Source organism: Petromyzon marinus, chromosome 76 (genome assembly GCF_048934315.1).
Source record: "Petromyzon marinus isolate PM22_M1 ecotype Great Lakes invasive population chromosome 76, UKy_Petmar_22M1.pri1.0, whole genome shotgun sequence".
Classification (NCBI taxonomy): Eukaryota; Metazoa; Chordata; class Hyperoartia; order Petromyzontiformes; family Petromyzontidae; genus Petromyzon; species Petromyzon marinus.
Window position 1 is genome coordinate 1,505,503 of NC_133742.1, and position 14,954 is coordinate 1,520,456.

Sequence of the window (14,954 nt, forward strand, 5' to 3'; positions counted from 1 at the left end):
ACCAACTCACTCAGAGAGAGAGTCACCAACCCACTCACTCAGAGAGAGACTCACCAACTCACTCAGAGAGAGACTCACCAACTCACTCACTCAGAAAGAGACTCACCAACTCACTCAGAGAGAGACTCACCAACTCACTCACTCAGAGAGAGACTCACCAACTCACTCAGAGAGAGACTCACCAACTCACTCACTCAGAGATAGACTCACCGGCTCACTCACTCAGCGAGAGACTCACCAACTCACTCAGAGAGAGACTCACCAACTCACTCGGAGAGAGACTCACTAACTCACTCACTCGGAGAGAGACTCACCAACTCACTCCCTCAGAGAGAGACTCACCAACTCACTCAGAGAGGGAGTCACCAACCCACTCACTCAGAGAGAGACTCACCAACTCACTCAGAGAGAGACTCACCAACTCACTCACTCAGAAAGAGACTCACCAACTCACTCAGAGAGAGACTCACCAACTCACTCACTCAGAGAGCGACTCACCAACTCACTCACTCAGAGAGAGACTCACCGGCTCACTCACTCGGAGAGAGACTCACCAACTCACTCACTCAGAGAGAGACTCACCAACTCACTCACTTGGAGAGAGACTCACCAACTCACTCACTCGGAGAGAGACTCACCAACTCACTCACTCAGAGATAGACTCACCGGCTCACTCACTCAGCGAGAGACTCACCAACTCACTCACTCAGAGAGAGACTCACCGGCTCACTCACTCAGAGAGAGACTCACCAACTCACTCGGAGAGAGACTCACCAACTCACTCACTCAGAGAGAGATTCACCAACTCACTCACTCAGAGAGAGACTCACCAACTCACTCACTCAGAGCGAGACTCACCAACTCACTCAGAGAGAGACTCACCAACTCACTCACTCAGAGAGAGACTCACCAACTCACTCAGAGAGAGACTCACCAACTCACTCAGAGAGAGACTCACCAACTCACTCAGAGAGAGACTCACCAACTCACTCAGAGAGAGACTCACCAACTCACTCAGAGGCCCACTCACCCTCTCACTGTGTGTGTCTGTAACTGTGTGTTCATGTCTTTTATTTATTTTGGTAAGCGGGGAATGGGGGCTTTAGCGGTTAGCTCACTGCGCTACAAACCCGGTGACCAGAGTTAAATTCCCGCCAAGTGCCAACACCAGTGACGAATATATCTGAACTGGTCCTGGGCCTCCCCTAGGTCGACTCATCCTCAAATGAGTACCTGGTGTGATGTGTAAACATCACCATGCCCGCCGGGCTGGCATGGTGCTGGCCACGCCACCCCATCATGTGCCACAGTGCCGGACTTCATAGATGCTACTCGCTATAACAGCACTTGAACCTACAGTCTGGTAAGGCTACACGGGGGATCTTTGTCTTGAAGGTGTGTGTGTGTTACATGTGCTGCTGCTACTCACCCCAAAAGTTTGTTCTATTATTTTAAAAAATGTATTGTTCAAGAACACAGCTCATGAACATGTAACATTTTGGGGCAAACCCCCCCCCCCACCCTAAAAGAGGGGGCCTGCTGGAGTCCATCCCCTCTCTCCGGCTCTCCTCTATGCGACAATTTATTGCTGAGCTCACCAAAAACGGAGACCACGCAGCCTCATTTCTCCTCCAACTCCTCTTTCCCTTGAAGTGTGTGGCTAAGGTGCTCCATTCCCAGCAAGGCAAGCACAGTTCTCTGCCAGTCCCCGAGAAAGGGGGTTCTTAATCTTTTCAATTTGCCAGGATAGTTTTCCTTGCTACAGCATAAGTTGTTTGGAGTGGTGTGTGCTGGTGCTCTTGTCACTCCTCTTGGCTTCAAGCCCCACAGGGTTGAGTCTGCTGAGGGGCTCAATTTCTGTGCCACAAATCTGGTTAGAATCGTCCGTTAGGTGGGCTGTATGTCTGTACCATGCCTTGCGTGTGCCTCGGGCAATCTGGGGAGGAGTTGGTAAATTTGGCCCTCCTGTAGTGCGGGTAGGTCCAAATGCGGGAACTTGAACTGAATGACTTTCAGCGGCAGAGACTTGGGACCCACTGCCTTGTCTGAGTCCATTTCTGTTGAGGAATGTCCTGTCCCAGCAGCTTTTGCCCACAGCTTTCTAGTTTTGGGTCTTATCCGGTCACTCTCCCCATCGATTAGGTGGTATGCCTCTGCCAATCTCTATTTTTTTTTAAACCCCTTGGCCAATTTAAAATAGAATGGGCAACAAGGCCATATGGCTGACGTAGATGCAGAGCAACAACTACAATTTCACATTCAGGTGCTCAAGCCGGATAACCGCGTCAGGAGCAGCGGAGTTGTATCGCCGTGATGTCTTCTTCTTCTTGGTCGTGTTTGTGGGTCGCGAGATACTCGCATTTCATCGGGGAGAGTCCCTCAATGTTCAGTTGGGTGATCCTTGCCCTTTGAACAGGGCCGTTGTTGCTCTGGAGACCGGGAGAACGATGATCGATGTTCGGTCGCCGCGTTGCCGGCATTTGTCTTGATTTCTCACTTAGAGTGGGGCACATGAAGGCGGCCATCTTCCACTCCGGAGCTTTAGTAATAGCATCCCTGATCTGCAGGTGTCTAAAAAAGTGCGTCCCCGGGATATTGTAATGTGCCCACACCTGTGAAAGTGACTTCACTTTCCCTTCCTTGGTTAGGAAGTCCCCACTATGTCTAGGCTGCTTTCCAGCTGGGCCAGGTAACCCCTGCACCCTCTATTTTTAGTGCAGGGTTGCCCCATTCAGGAGATTGTCGATGTAGAATGGAGGGGAAGGAGATTTTCCTGTCCCTGCGTATCCCCAAGGTGCTAGAAACCGTCCATAGTGGTTTGAGGCCCCGGGAATCCATCCTTGGAAGGAGCAAAGGTGATTCTGGCAAGTGGCCAGGGGCTATATGGGGGGCATCTTTGTCTTTCTAGAGACAACTCTTGGGAGCTGCCTGTGTTTGTCTGTATCTGTGCGTCTGTGTCTGACTGTGTGTAGAGACAGCCCTGGGGAGCTGCCTGTGTTTGTTGGAGAGAACGTGGCAAACCGTGGCTGTACGATCACCCCCCTAGGAGACAACATCTTCGCTGCTCTCAAGTAACTTTCATTTTCTAAAACTAAACTATTTAAAATGTTTCCAGGTACGGCTCACTGAGCTGTAAGCTCTGTCAGAAGCAGCCTGGCCACACGTAATGAAAGCTAAGCGAAGTGGCTGATAGCTAAACGAAGTGGCTGATATCATCATCTTTACTTTTTGGTTCTTTCGGTAAAGTGATGTAGGTATAAAATAAAATAAATCACGACGTTTCGGGCGCAACACAAGCATCTTTCCCACCTGATGACGGATGCTTGTGTTGCGCCCGAAACGTCGTGATTTATTTTATTTTTTTACCTACGTGACTTTACCGAAAGAACCAAAGAGTATGGATTCCTGCAGTCACGAAAGCTTCAAATCATAGCATCATCTTGTAGGAATTTAAAACAGACAAATACTCTAAACTCGTATAGATGCACAGGGACCTGTAGAGACCTGTAGAGACCTGTAGAGACCTGTAAAGACACAGTGATACATGGAGACACAAAGACTCATATAGATACCTAGAGACCCATAGAAACTAAAACTAAACTATAACTATTTTATTTACCAGTTAAAGCCCACTGAGCTATGTAGCTCTTTTTCACAGGTGACTTGGCCACATGTAATGATAGCCCAACAAAGTGGCTTATCATCATCATCATCATGTGCGAATTTATAGCATCAGCCAAATACTCTAAAAGCGTGATGTTGATTCTAAATTTGGAGGGAAAAACTGGAGGACACGGAGCACAATCCACGCGACCACCACGGGGAGAGAGACAGAGACGCAGAATCCAAATATATAACAGACATCATCAGGATTGAACCCAAGACCTCCTGTATACCGGGCGAGGGAGATCTCCGAGCTACATTCATTAACAGGCGTCCCCACTTTTTGTTTGGACACAACCCCCGTCCTAAATCAGAATCTTTATTTATATTGGAGGAAATCCGATGAGCTATGGAGCTCTTTGTCACAGATGTCTAGTAGAGGCGCAGGGTTAGAAAGCTACAACAACAACAAATAATACAAATAAAAAATAACGTTAGGAGTGCAAAGCATAGGAATGTTAAGCAAGTGACAATAAATAAACATAAATAAAACATGTAAGTTCAAATTGCCTTAGTGCATCAAATGCTGACCGATTTTTTCAACACTAAATGCAAGTTTGTGATAAGGCAGCAATACAACAGCAACAAAAGACGAATGTAAACTAACGTTCTATGACCCATCGCTGTGCAAATGCTCAAGAAACCGTATCCTATTATAATTGTATCCTTATTGATATAGCACCATCAATGGATAAGGTTATTATATCGTTGCAGTGTACAGTCGACCCTCCTGCATCGCGACTTTCCCCATTGCGGTTTTGATGTATCGCGGGATCAGCATAAGAAATTGAATGGACATTTTTTGGGAGTTTTGCGAAAGCCGCAGACGACACGCAAAAAGTTTTAGTAACTCAAATGCATAAAATATATGTACAGTTCTGCATAATATTAATGTATTTTATCGTTTAATACCATAAATATACGCAATTATTTTTAAAGTATAATTTTGTAAAAAGTTTAAGTTTGCAAAAAGAGCGCGAAAGCCATCAGACGACACGCAAAGGCTCACAGCGCCCCCCCCCCCCCGAACCCCCCGGCTGGAGGTGCTCGCCAAGGGGACCAAAACATTTTCCAGATCGTGGGGGGCCTGCGCCCCTAACCCCCGCGATGTGGAAGGGTCGACTGTATTCATTATTTTGCTGTATCTTTTACCATTAAAATAATAGTAATTAATCCAATGTTCGTTATACTGAAACTCCATATGTCGAATATTCGCATATCGAGGTGTTACTGTCGAGACGTCGCTTGCAGGTGAATATGTTTTTTTACTTCTATTGGCCAGATTTCACAGGTTTTTAATAGGTAGTTGGGTGATTGAGTGGGTGGGTGAGAGGCTAGATGAGCGAGTGGTGGTTAAGTGGGTGAGTGAGAGGCTGGATGTTAGAGTGGATGTGTGGGTGGCTGAGTGAGTGACTGAGTGGGTTGATGAGAGGATTGGATGTGTGTGGGTGTGTCTGGCCAAGTAAGTGTCTGAGTGAGTGAGTAGTTGGGTGAGTGACTGAGTGGATGCCTGTGGTAATGTATGGCAGATGTGTGGCTGACCGAAAGATCCGCTCAGCCAAAAGTACCTCCAAATCTTCCTCTACCTCCTCCATCGCCTCCATCTCCTCTGTGCGTGACGCTCTCATCGCCACGGCAACCAGATTGGGGTTCTCCCTGGAGACAAAGTCACCGAGTATTGCAGCTCGGAACAAGAGGGTGAGACTCTACTACTCTCCATCACTTCTAACCACAACTACAATTTACTATGTCTGATACTATATACACCACCCCTACTAGTCACCACCACTACTCACTCCCCAGCCCAATACCACCGCTACTACTTACCACCACCCTAATCGTCATGTGGAGCGACAGGCCAGGTAGGTTCCACACAGGGGCACGCGGCCGATGAAAAGTTAATGCCCCTCAACTGATTCTGCTGTCAAACCAGAGCTGGTCACAAGCACACTGACCAGGTATGGAAACTTCTCCACTCTCTCCACAACTACCCCGCCAATAGGGAGTTGAGGAGTTGGAGTGTTTGATGACACAAAACAGTTTTGGGAGGGGCTGATATAAGGCTCCTATTACATGGTCGAAAAAGATGTTAAATAATGTAGGCACCAGTGGACATCCCTGTCGCACCCCAAGGTGAACAGGTAATGACTCTGACTCCTGGCCACATAGCTTTACCCGGGCCTGCCCACCATCATGAAGTTCCTTAATGATTGTGAGCAGAGTTAGGAACTCCGAAAGCACAAAGCACAATCCAGTGCTCAGGCCTATTGATGGTATCATAGGCCTTGACCAGGTCAATAAAGCAGAGATATAGGTTATGTTGGAATTCCCTACATCTCTGCTGTAGCAGACAGACATAAAGTATGGCGTCTGTGCAGGACCGCCATGGCCTTAAACCACATTGGGGCTCCACAGGCCTCTCCCCAGCCTGCCTGGCAAGGCGATGTTGAATAATCCTTGCCAGAACCTTTCCCGGCACACTGAGGAGTGAGATGCCCCTGTAGTATTTACAGTCTGTGCGGTCACCCTTCTGAAAGAGGGGGACCACCAGGGCATCCTTCCAATCCTGCGGAATCCGTCCAGTGGTCCATTCTGCTATTATGTCGCATAGGGCAGTCTGTGCACAAACCCCACTCTCCTGCAGCAGTTCACTTGGAAGATCATCTCTGCCCAGTGCCTTTCCTAGTCTGAGACTCTGGATCGCCTTCCCTACTTCCTCAACAGGTGGCACTTCAGCCAGCCAACATTTGAGGCACCGCAGTCTCAGCAGGGTCATGCCCACTTTGCCCCATGATGTTTTCTAGGCTAAGGGATTTCTCCTCCCCCGAGACCTGACAGAAATGCTCAGAAAACCTGCAAATTTGTACCAGGGGGTCGAAGATTGGATCACCTCTCCCTAAGGATGATGAGAGCTGTGGTGCTGCAAGTTACTCTTGGGTAAAATTAAAGTAATTTCTGATCACGGGCTACTGAGGCAGACTCCATCTCCTCAGCAACCCGCGGTCACCAGTGATCTTTGCAGCACCACAAGGCTCACCCAACCTCTGAGCGAAGGCTGCGGTAAGCCTCATCATTCTCCGACGTGGGATGCTGTAGATGATGGGAGTGAGCATGTCACTTGTTCTCAGCCAGCCAGAACACCTCCATCAGCCAGGGTCTCTGGGGAGGTTTGGACCATGTACACAAAGCAGCCATTGCAGCTGCATGAGCCACAGTCCTAAACCTCGCCCATTTTTCCTCGGCATCAGTAGGAGGGAGGAACGATGCCAACCCCAGCTGCAAGCGATGATGAAATTCTCGCAACTTTCTTCAGCTAGCTGAGACCAGGCCACTATGGGTTTGAATTGGGTCCTAGATGGACACCCACCACCAGAGTCTAATAATAGCAGGCACATCTTACAGATGACAAGCCAATGGTCAGTAGGCACATTAGCTGCACGTTAGGTCCTGGTGTCAAGGATATGGGCCCACATTTGCTGTTCCATCACTATGTAGTCCAGCAAATGTTCTTGCTTGAACCTGCTGTGCATCCATGATGTGTGGATGTACAAATGCCGGAACAGGATTACTTTATCCAGAGGGGCCACTTCAGCGTGCACCTTTGACACGAGGTCACAGAAGGCAATCTGACTCATCGGCCTTGCCCTCATCCCTCCACTGATGTTCATCTTCGGTGGGGGCATAAAGCAACCACCACCATTGCTCGCCTCCTGTTGATGGGCAGGCGAGCTCACAGTATCCTGGGGCTTACAGCTTCCAACACCTCGCTGCCACGCTCCTAGAGCCCCCTTCATTATTTTGTTTAGAAGAAGATCCACTCCCTGTTGTTTGGCAGTCTCCTGCCCCGAATAGAGGATTGTCCACCCCCTCACAGGATGATTCAAGCCAGAGCCGGTGCACCAGACCTGAATGCCACAGAGATCCAGGCGGTACCGGTCCAGCTCCCGAAAGAGGAGTGGCAGTCTCTCCTCAGCAGTGAGCGTTCAAATATTCCACGTGGCCACTCGCAGTGGTTTTTTTGCTGTTTCTGGAGGACCCGAGGGTACAGGTTCAGTCTCCTGGCTCTGCCAAATGGGGTTTGGCCAGGAGACGTCATAGACGCCCGACCCCCCCCCCCCCGGGGCCTCCGGCACGCGCTTAGTTCAATATTTTGCACGTGTATTCGTGGTAGTTAAATTGAAGGTGGAGGGGTTACGCATTCAGAGAGCCCCCAATTGACCGCTGTGGTGGCTGCGAGCTCCATGAGGGAAACAGCTGATTGGAATCGGCCTTCCCCCCCATGGCATTGCTCACTACAGCTATACTGTCCGGCACCACCAAGTAGATAGGGGGTTGTATTTACTGGACACCGCCACTGCAGCTACGTACACCACAACTCCTGCTATTTACTACTCGCCAACTACTTAGCACAAGCACTCTTGCCTGCTGCTCACCACCAGGTGGTGTCGCGCTTGTTTCATGGAGCTGGTATCGTGGTTCCGGTGGACGACAAAGACGTTGGATACAGAGATCTGCCTCACTCACCCGGTGACTCGCTACTTCTCACTACTACTCACTAGTGCTCACTACTACTCACTAGTGCTCACTACTACTCACTAGTGCTCACTACTACTCACTCGTACTCAGTTACAGAGATCTGCCTCACTCACCCGGTGACTCGCTACTTCTCACTACTACTCACTAGTGCTCACTACTACTCACTAGTGCTCACTACTACTCACTCGTACTCAGTTACAGAGATCTGCTTCACTCACAAGGTGACTCGCTACTTCTCACTACTACTCACTAGTGCTCACTACTACTCACTAGTGCTCACTACTACTCACTCGTACTCAGTTACAGAGAGCTGCCTCACTCACCCGGTGACTCGCTACTTCTCACTACTACTCACTAGTGCTCACTACTACTCACTAGTGCTCACTACTACTCACTCGTACTCAGTTACAGAGATCTGCCTCACTCACCCGGTGACTCGCTACTTCTCACTAATACTCACTAGTGCTCACTACTACTCACTAGTACTCACTACTACTCACTTGTACTCAGTTACAGAGATCTGCCTCACGTACCGGGTGACTCACTACTAGTACTCACTAGTCCACAACTACTCACAGTTAGAGCTGCCTCACTCACAAGGTGACTCACTACTTCTCACTACTACTCACTAGTGCTCACTACTACTCACTAGTACTCACTACTACTCACTCGTACTCAGTTACAGAGATCTGCCTCACTCACCCGGTGACTCGCTACTTCTCACTACTACTCACTAGTGCTCACTACTACTCACTAGTGCTCACTACTACTCACTCGTACTCAGTTACAGAGATCTGCCTCACTCACCCGGTGACTCGCTACTTCTCACTACGACTCACTAGTGCTCACTACTACTCACTAGTACTCACTACTACTCACTCGTACTCAGTTACAGAGAGCTGCCTCACTTACCGGGTGACTCACTACTAGTACTCACTAGTCCACAACTACTCACAGTTAGAGCTGCCTCACTCACCAGGTGACTCACTACTTCTCACTACTACTCACTAGTGCTCACTACTACTCACTAGTACTCACTACTACTCACTTGTACTCAGTTACAGAGATCTGCCTCACTCACCCGGTGACTCACTACTTCTCACTACTACTCACTAGTCCACAACTACTCACAGTTAGAGCTGCCTCACTCACAAGGTGACTCACTACTTCTCACTAATACTCACTAGTGCTCACTACTACTCACCAGTACTCACTACTACTCACTCGTACTCAGTTACAGAGATCTGCCTCACTTACCGGGTGACTCACTACTACTCACTACTAGTACTCACTAGGCCACAACTACTCACAGTTAGAGCTGCCTCACTCACCAGGTGACTCGCTACTACTCACTACTACTACTCAGTAGTACTCACAATCAGAGAACTGCCTCACTCACCCGGTGAGTCACTACTACTCACTAGTCACACTCACTAATACTACTCACTCCTACTCACAATCACTACTACTCACTATTCTCATTACTCACAGATACATCACCGCTTCCTCACTCAATAGGTAGTGTCTGTGTCACACGTTGTGTGTGTGTGTGTGTGTTTTGCGGGGTTGCGCCATCTGTGTTACGCGGTGGTGCGCTGTGAGGACGACGCGACGGTGTGTGTGTTTGTGATGGTGTGTGTTACATGTGTGTCTGTGTGTCTGTGTGTGTGTTTGTGATGGTGTGTGTTACATGTATGTGTGACAGTGTGTGTCTGTGTGTGTTTGTGATGGTGTGTGTGTGTTACATGTATGTGTGACAGTGTGTGTCTGTGTGTGTTTGTGATGGTGTGTGTGTTACATGTATGTGTGACAGTGTGTGTCTGTGTGTGTTTGTGATGGTGTGTGTGTGTTACATGTATGTGTGACAGTGTGTGTCTGTGTGTGTTTGTGATGGTGTGTGTGTGTTACATGTATGTCTGTGTGTGTGTTTGTGATGGTGTGTTACATGTATGTGTGACAGTGTGTGTCTGTGTGTGTGTTTGTGATGGTGTGTGTGTTACATGTATGTGTGACAGTGTGTGTCTGTGTGTGTTTGTGATGGTGTGTTACATGTATGTGTGACAGTGTGTGTCTGTGTGTCTGTGTGTGTGTTTGTGATGGTGTGTGTGTTACATGTATGTGTGACAGTGTGTGTCTGTGTGTCTGTGTGTGTGTATTTGTGATGGTGTGTGTGTTACATGTATGTGTGACAGTGTGTGTCTGTGTGTGTTTGTGATGGTGTGTTACATGTATGTATGACAGTGTGTGTCTGTGTGACGGTGTGTGTGTTTGTGATGGTGTGTGTGTTACATGTATGTGTGACAGTGTGTGTCTGTGTGTGTGTTTGTGATGGTGTGTGTGTTACATGTATGTGTGACAGTGTGTGTCTGTGTGTGTGTTTGTGATGGTGTGTGTGTTACATGTATGTGTGACAGTGTGTGTCTGTGTGTGTTTGTGATGGTGTGTTACATGTATGTATGACAGTGTGTGTCTGTGTGACGGTGTGTGTGTTTGTGATGGTGTGTGTGTTACATGTATGTGTGACAGTGTGTGTCTGTGTGTGTTTGTGATGGTGTGTGTTACATGTATGTGTGACAGTGTGTGTCTGTGTGTGTGTGTATTTGTGATGGTGTGTGTGTTACATGTATGTGTGACAGTGTGTGTCTGTGTGTGTTTGTGATGGTGTGTGTTACATGTATGTGTGACAGTGTGTGTCGTTCGGCAAAACAACCCCTTACCTCCTCGCGGTGCCGGACGGGCAACTCTGTCGTGGACAGCGCTGTGGGGGGAGATCCAATTTTGATTGGCTCCTCCCCTCATGGCATATGTGTCCACCACAGGGGCTAAACGGGGGCTCTGGACGGGTGCGAGGGGCTGGTAACCCCTCCACCTTCAATTAATTACCACAAAACCACGAATTAAACTGAAATATGTAACAACTAAGCTTGTGCCGGAGGCCCCGGGGGGCCAGGCGTCTATGACGTCTCCTGGCCAAACCCCAATTGGCGGAGCCAGGAGATTGAATACCTACCCTCGGGGCTACTCCAGAAACAACGAAAAGCCACTACGGGTGGCCACGTGGAATGTTCGAACGCTCACTGCAGAGGAGAGGCTGCCACTCCTCTGTCGGGAGCTGGACCGGTACCGCCTGGATCTATGCGGCATTCAGGAGGTCCGGTGGACCGGCTCTGGCTCCTGCCACCATGAGGGGTGGACAGTCCTCTACTCGGGGCAGCAGACTGCCAAACAACAGGGTGTGGGTCTTCTTTTGAACAAAAGAATGAAGGGGGCGTGGGAGCGTGGCGGTGAGGTGTGGGAAGCTGTAAGCCCCAGGCTACTTTGGGCTTGCCTTCCCATCAACCGGAGGCGAGGAATGGTGGTCGTGGTTACTTATGCCCCCACCGAAGATGAACATCCGTGGAGGGATGCAGGCAAAGCCGATGAGTCAGATGCCTTCTATGACCTCCTGTCACAGGTGCTGGCTAAAGTGGCCCCTCGGGATAGAGTCATCATGTTGGGTGACTTCAATGCCCGAGTTGGTCATGATACTGGCACCTGGTCTGGAGTGATTGGAGGGCATGGGCCAGATCAGCTCAATAACAACGGTAGGAGGCTGCTAGATTTTTGTGCAGCCCATGGGCTTGTAATTACCAACACGCTGTTCCGGCATCGGCGCATCCACACAACATCATGGATGCATGCCGGGTCTAAGCAAGAACATCTGCTGGACTACATAGTGACGGACCAGCGAATGCGAGCCCATGTCCTTGACACCAGGACCTACCGTGGAGCTGATCTGCCCTCTGACCATCGACTAGTCATCTGTAAGATGCGCCTGCCATTCTTCCACTCCGGTGGTGGGTGTATACCCAGGACCCCATTCCAACCTAAAGTGGCCTGGTCTCAGTTATCTGATGAAAGTTGCAAGCGAGAATTTCATCATCGCTTGCGGCTGGGATTGGCATCGTCCCCGACTCCTCCTGATGTCGAGGGTAAATGGGCGAGGTTTAGGACTGTGACTCATGCAGCTGCAATGGCTGCTTTGGGTACGCGGTCCAGACCTCCCCAGACACCCTGGATGACAGAGGAGTTGTTCAGGATGGTTGAGAAAAAGCGACAGGCCCACTGTCATCGGCTACAGAATCCCACGTCAGAGAATGAGGAGGCTTACCGCAGCCTTCGCTCGGAGGTTCGGAGAGCCGTGAGGCGCTGCAAGGATGGGTGGTGGTCGCGGGTTGCTGAGGAGATGGGGTCTGCCTCAGTGGCCCGTGATCACAAATCTCTATTTAACTCCATCAAAAAAGTAACCTGCAGCGCCACACCTATTACTATCATTAGGGGAAAAAACGGTGATCCAATTTCCGACCCCCAGGAACAGGTTCGCAGATTTGCTGAGCATTTCTGTGAGGTCCTGGGGGAGGGAAAATCCCTCAGCCAGGAAAACATCGTGGCACAAAGTGAGGATGACCCTGCTGAGGCTGCGGTGCCTCAAATATTGGATGAAGTCACCCCCTGTGAGTGGCTGGCTGAGGTGCCATCTGCTGAGGAAGTATTGAAGGTCCTGGCAAGGATTATTCAGCATCGCCTTGCCAGGCACGCTGAGGAGAGGCTTGCGGAGCCCCAATGCGGTTTCAGGAAAGGGCGGTCCTGCACAGATGCCATATTTTTTGTCCGTCTGCTACAGCAGAGGTGTAGGGAATTCCAACAAGACCTACATCTCTGCTTTATTGACCTGGTCAAGGCCTATGATACCATCAGTAGGCCTGGGCTTTGGGTCGTTCTTCGTGCTTTTGGAGTACCTGACCCTCTGCTCACGATCATTAAGGACCTTCATGATGGTGAGCGGGCCCGGGTAAAACTACGTGGCCGGGAGTCAGAGCCATTCCCTGTACACCTTGGGGTGCGACAGGGATGTCCTCTGGCTCCCACATTATTTAACATCTATTTTGACCACGTAGTTCGTGAAGCCTTCAATAGCTGTACCGGGGGAATCTCCATATGGTACAGATATAATGGGAGGCTAATCGATGCCCGGGTGCGGTCAAGGGATGGCTCCCTATTGCTCAACCACGTTATGTATGCTGATGATTTGGTAATAGCTGCTCAGTCAGAGGAGGAGTTGGAGACGCTGCTGCTGAGACTGGAGCGTGCCACTAAGAGGTGGGGCCTTACCATCAGCCCCACCAAAACTAAGCACCTGCCTGGGTATTTTGTACCATCGGACACTCCACCCCCACAACTCCCAATCGGTGATGGGGCAGTTGTGGAGAGAGTGGAGAGTTTCCCATACCTGGGCAGTGTGCTTATGACTGGCTCCAGTTTAACAGCAGAGGTCTCACTCCGAATCAGTCGAGCGGCAATATCTTTTCATCGGTTGCGTAACGCTGTGTGGAAGCTACCTGGTCTGTCGCTCCGCACTAAGCTTCAGGTCTTCTCGGCCACGGTCATTCCCTCCCTTCTCTACGCTTGCGAAACGTGGACCCCCCTAATGGAACATCTTCGCCGGTTAGAAACATTTAGGCTGGCCTGCCTACGATCCATCCTGGGTTTAACCAGACTGGATTGTGTGAGGAGCTCACAAATCCTTGAAAGATCTGGGCAGGGTCCCATCGGTGAGCTCCTCCGGCAGGCAAGGCTGCGATGGCTGGGTCATGTAGCCCGCATGCCCAGCCACCGCATGCCGAAACAGCTTTTGTTTGGCCGGATTGAGGGGGCTAAGCGGGCGCGGCACGGGCTAGAGAAGAGATGGAGTGATGTGGTACAGGAGGACGTGGAGCTGAGTGGACTTGCCGATGACTGGTACCAGCGGTGTCAAGATCGGCCTCTGTGGAGGAGGCTCGTGAAGGATGCTACTGGGCAGTTGGAGGCAGTCGCCCTCCAACAACAACGGAGGGCGGAGGAGCGACGCTCACAACAGCGAGCGGAGCGCCGGGTGGCTAAAGCACAGCAGGTTGGCACAGTAGGGGGCACAGGTGGTGCATCAGCCAGTCATCTCAGTCAGTCGACCCGTGGCACCTGGGTCTGCCCCGTGACCTCCTGCCAGCGGGCGTTCGACACTTCACGTGGCCTCAGGGTGCACATAGCCTGGCACAAGCGTCGTGGTGACGTCACCGCCACTTAGTGGCGAATGGCGGTTGTTGTTGTTGTTGTCTGTGTGTGTGTATTTGTGATGGTGTGTGTGTTACATGTATGTGTGACAGTGTGTGTTTGTGATGGTGTGTGTTACATGTATGTGTGACAGTGTGTGTCTGTGTGTGTATTTGTGATGGTGTGTGTGTTACATGTATGTGTGACAGTGTGTCTGTGTGTGTTTGTGATGGTGTGTGTTACATGTATGTGTGACAGTGTGTGTCTGTGTGTGTGTGTGATGGTGTGTGTGTTACATGTATGTGTGACAGTGTGTGTCTGTGTGTGTTTGTGATGGTGTGTGTTACATGTATGTGTGACAGTGTGTGTCTGTGTGTCTGTGTGTGTGTATTTGTGATGGTGTGTGTGTTACATGTATGTGTGACAGTGTGTGTCTGTGTCTTGCAAAACGTGGACCCCCCTAATGGAACATCTTTGCCGGTTAGAAACATTTAGGCTGGCCTGCCTACGATCCATCCTGGGTTTAACCAGACTGGATTGTGTGAGGAGCTCACAAATCCTTGAAAGATCTGGGCAAGGTCCCATCGGTGAGCTCCTCCGGCGGGCAAGGCTGCGATGGCTGGGTCATGTAGCCCGCATGCCCAGCCACCGCATGCCGAAACAGCTTTTGTTCGGCCGGATTGAGGGGG

The 14,954-nt window shown here is 50.2% G+C and overlaps 1 protein-coding gene across 1 annotated transcript in view; it reads right to left on the minus strand.

Moving 5' to 3' along the window:
* Positions 1–3,546, minus strand: part of LOC116936956 (chromosome-associated kinesin KIF4-like) — a 210,960-nt gene extending 207,414 nt beyond the window's left edge. The window contains 2 exon segments of the mRNA XM_076056569.1: positions 3,111–3,139; positions 3,505–3,546. Of these exon segments, the coding sequence (XP_075912684.1) occupies positions 3,111–3,139; positions 3,505–3,546 (71 nt within the window).
* Positions 3,547–14,954: the final 11,408 nt, after the last annotated feature.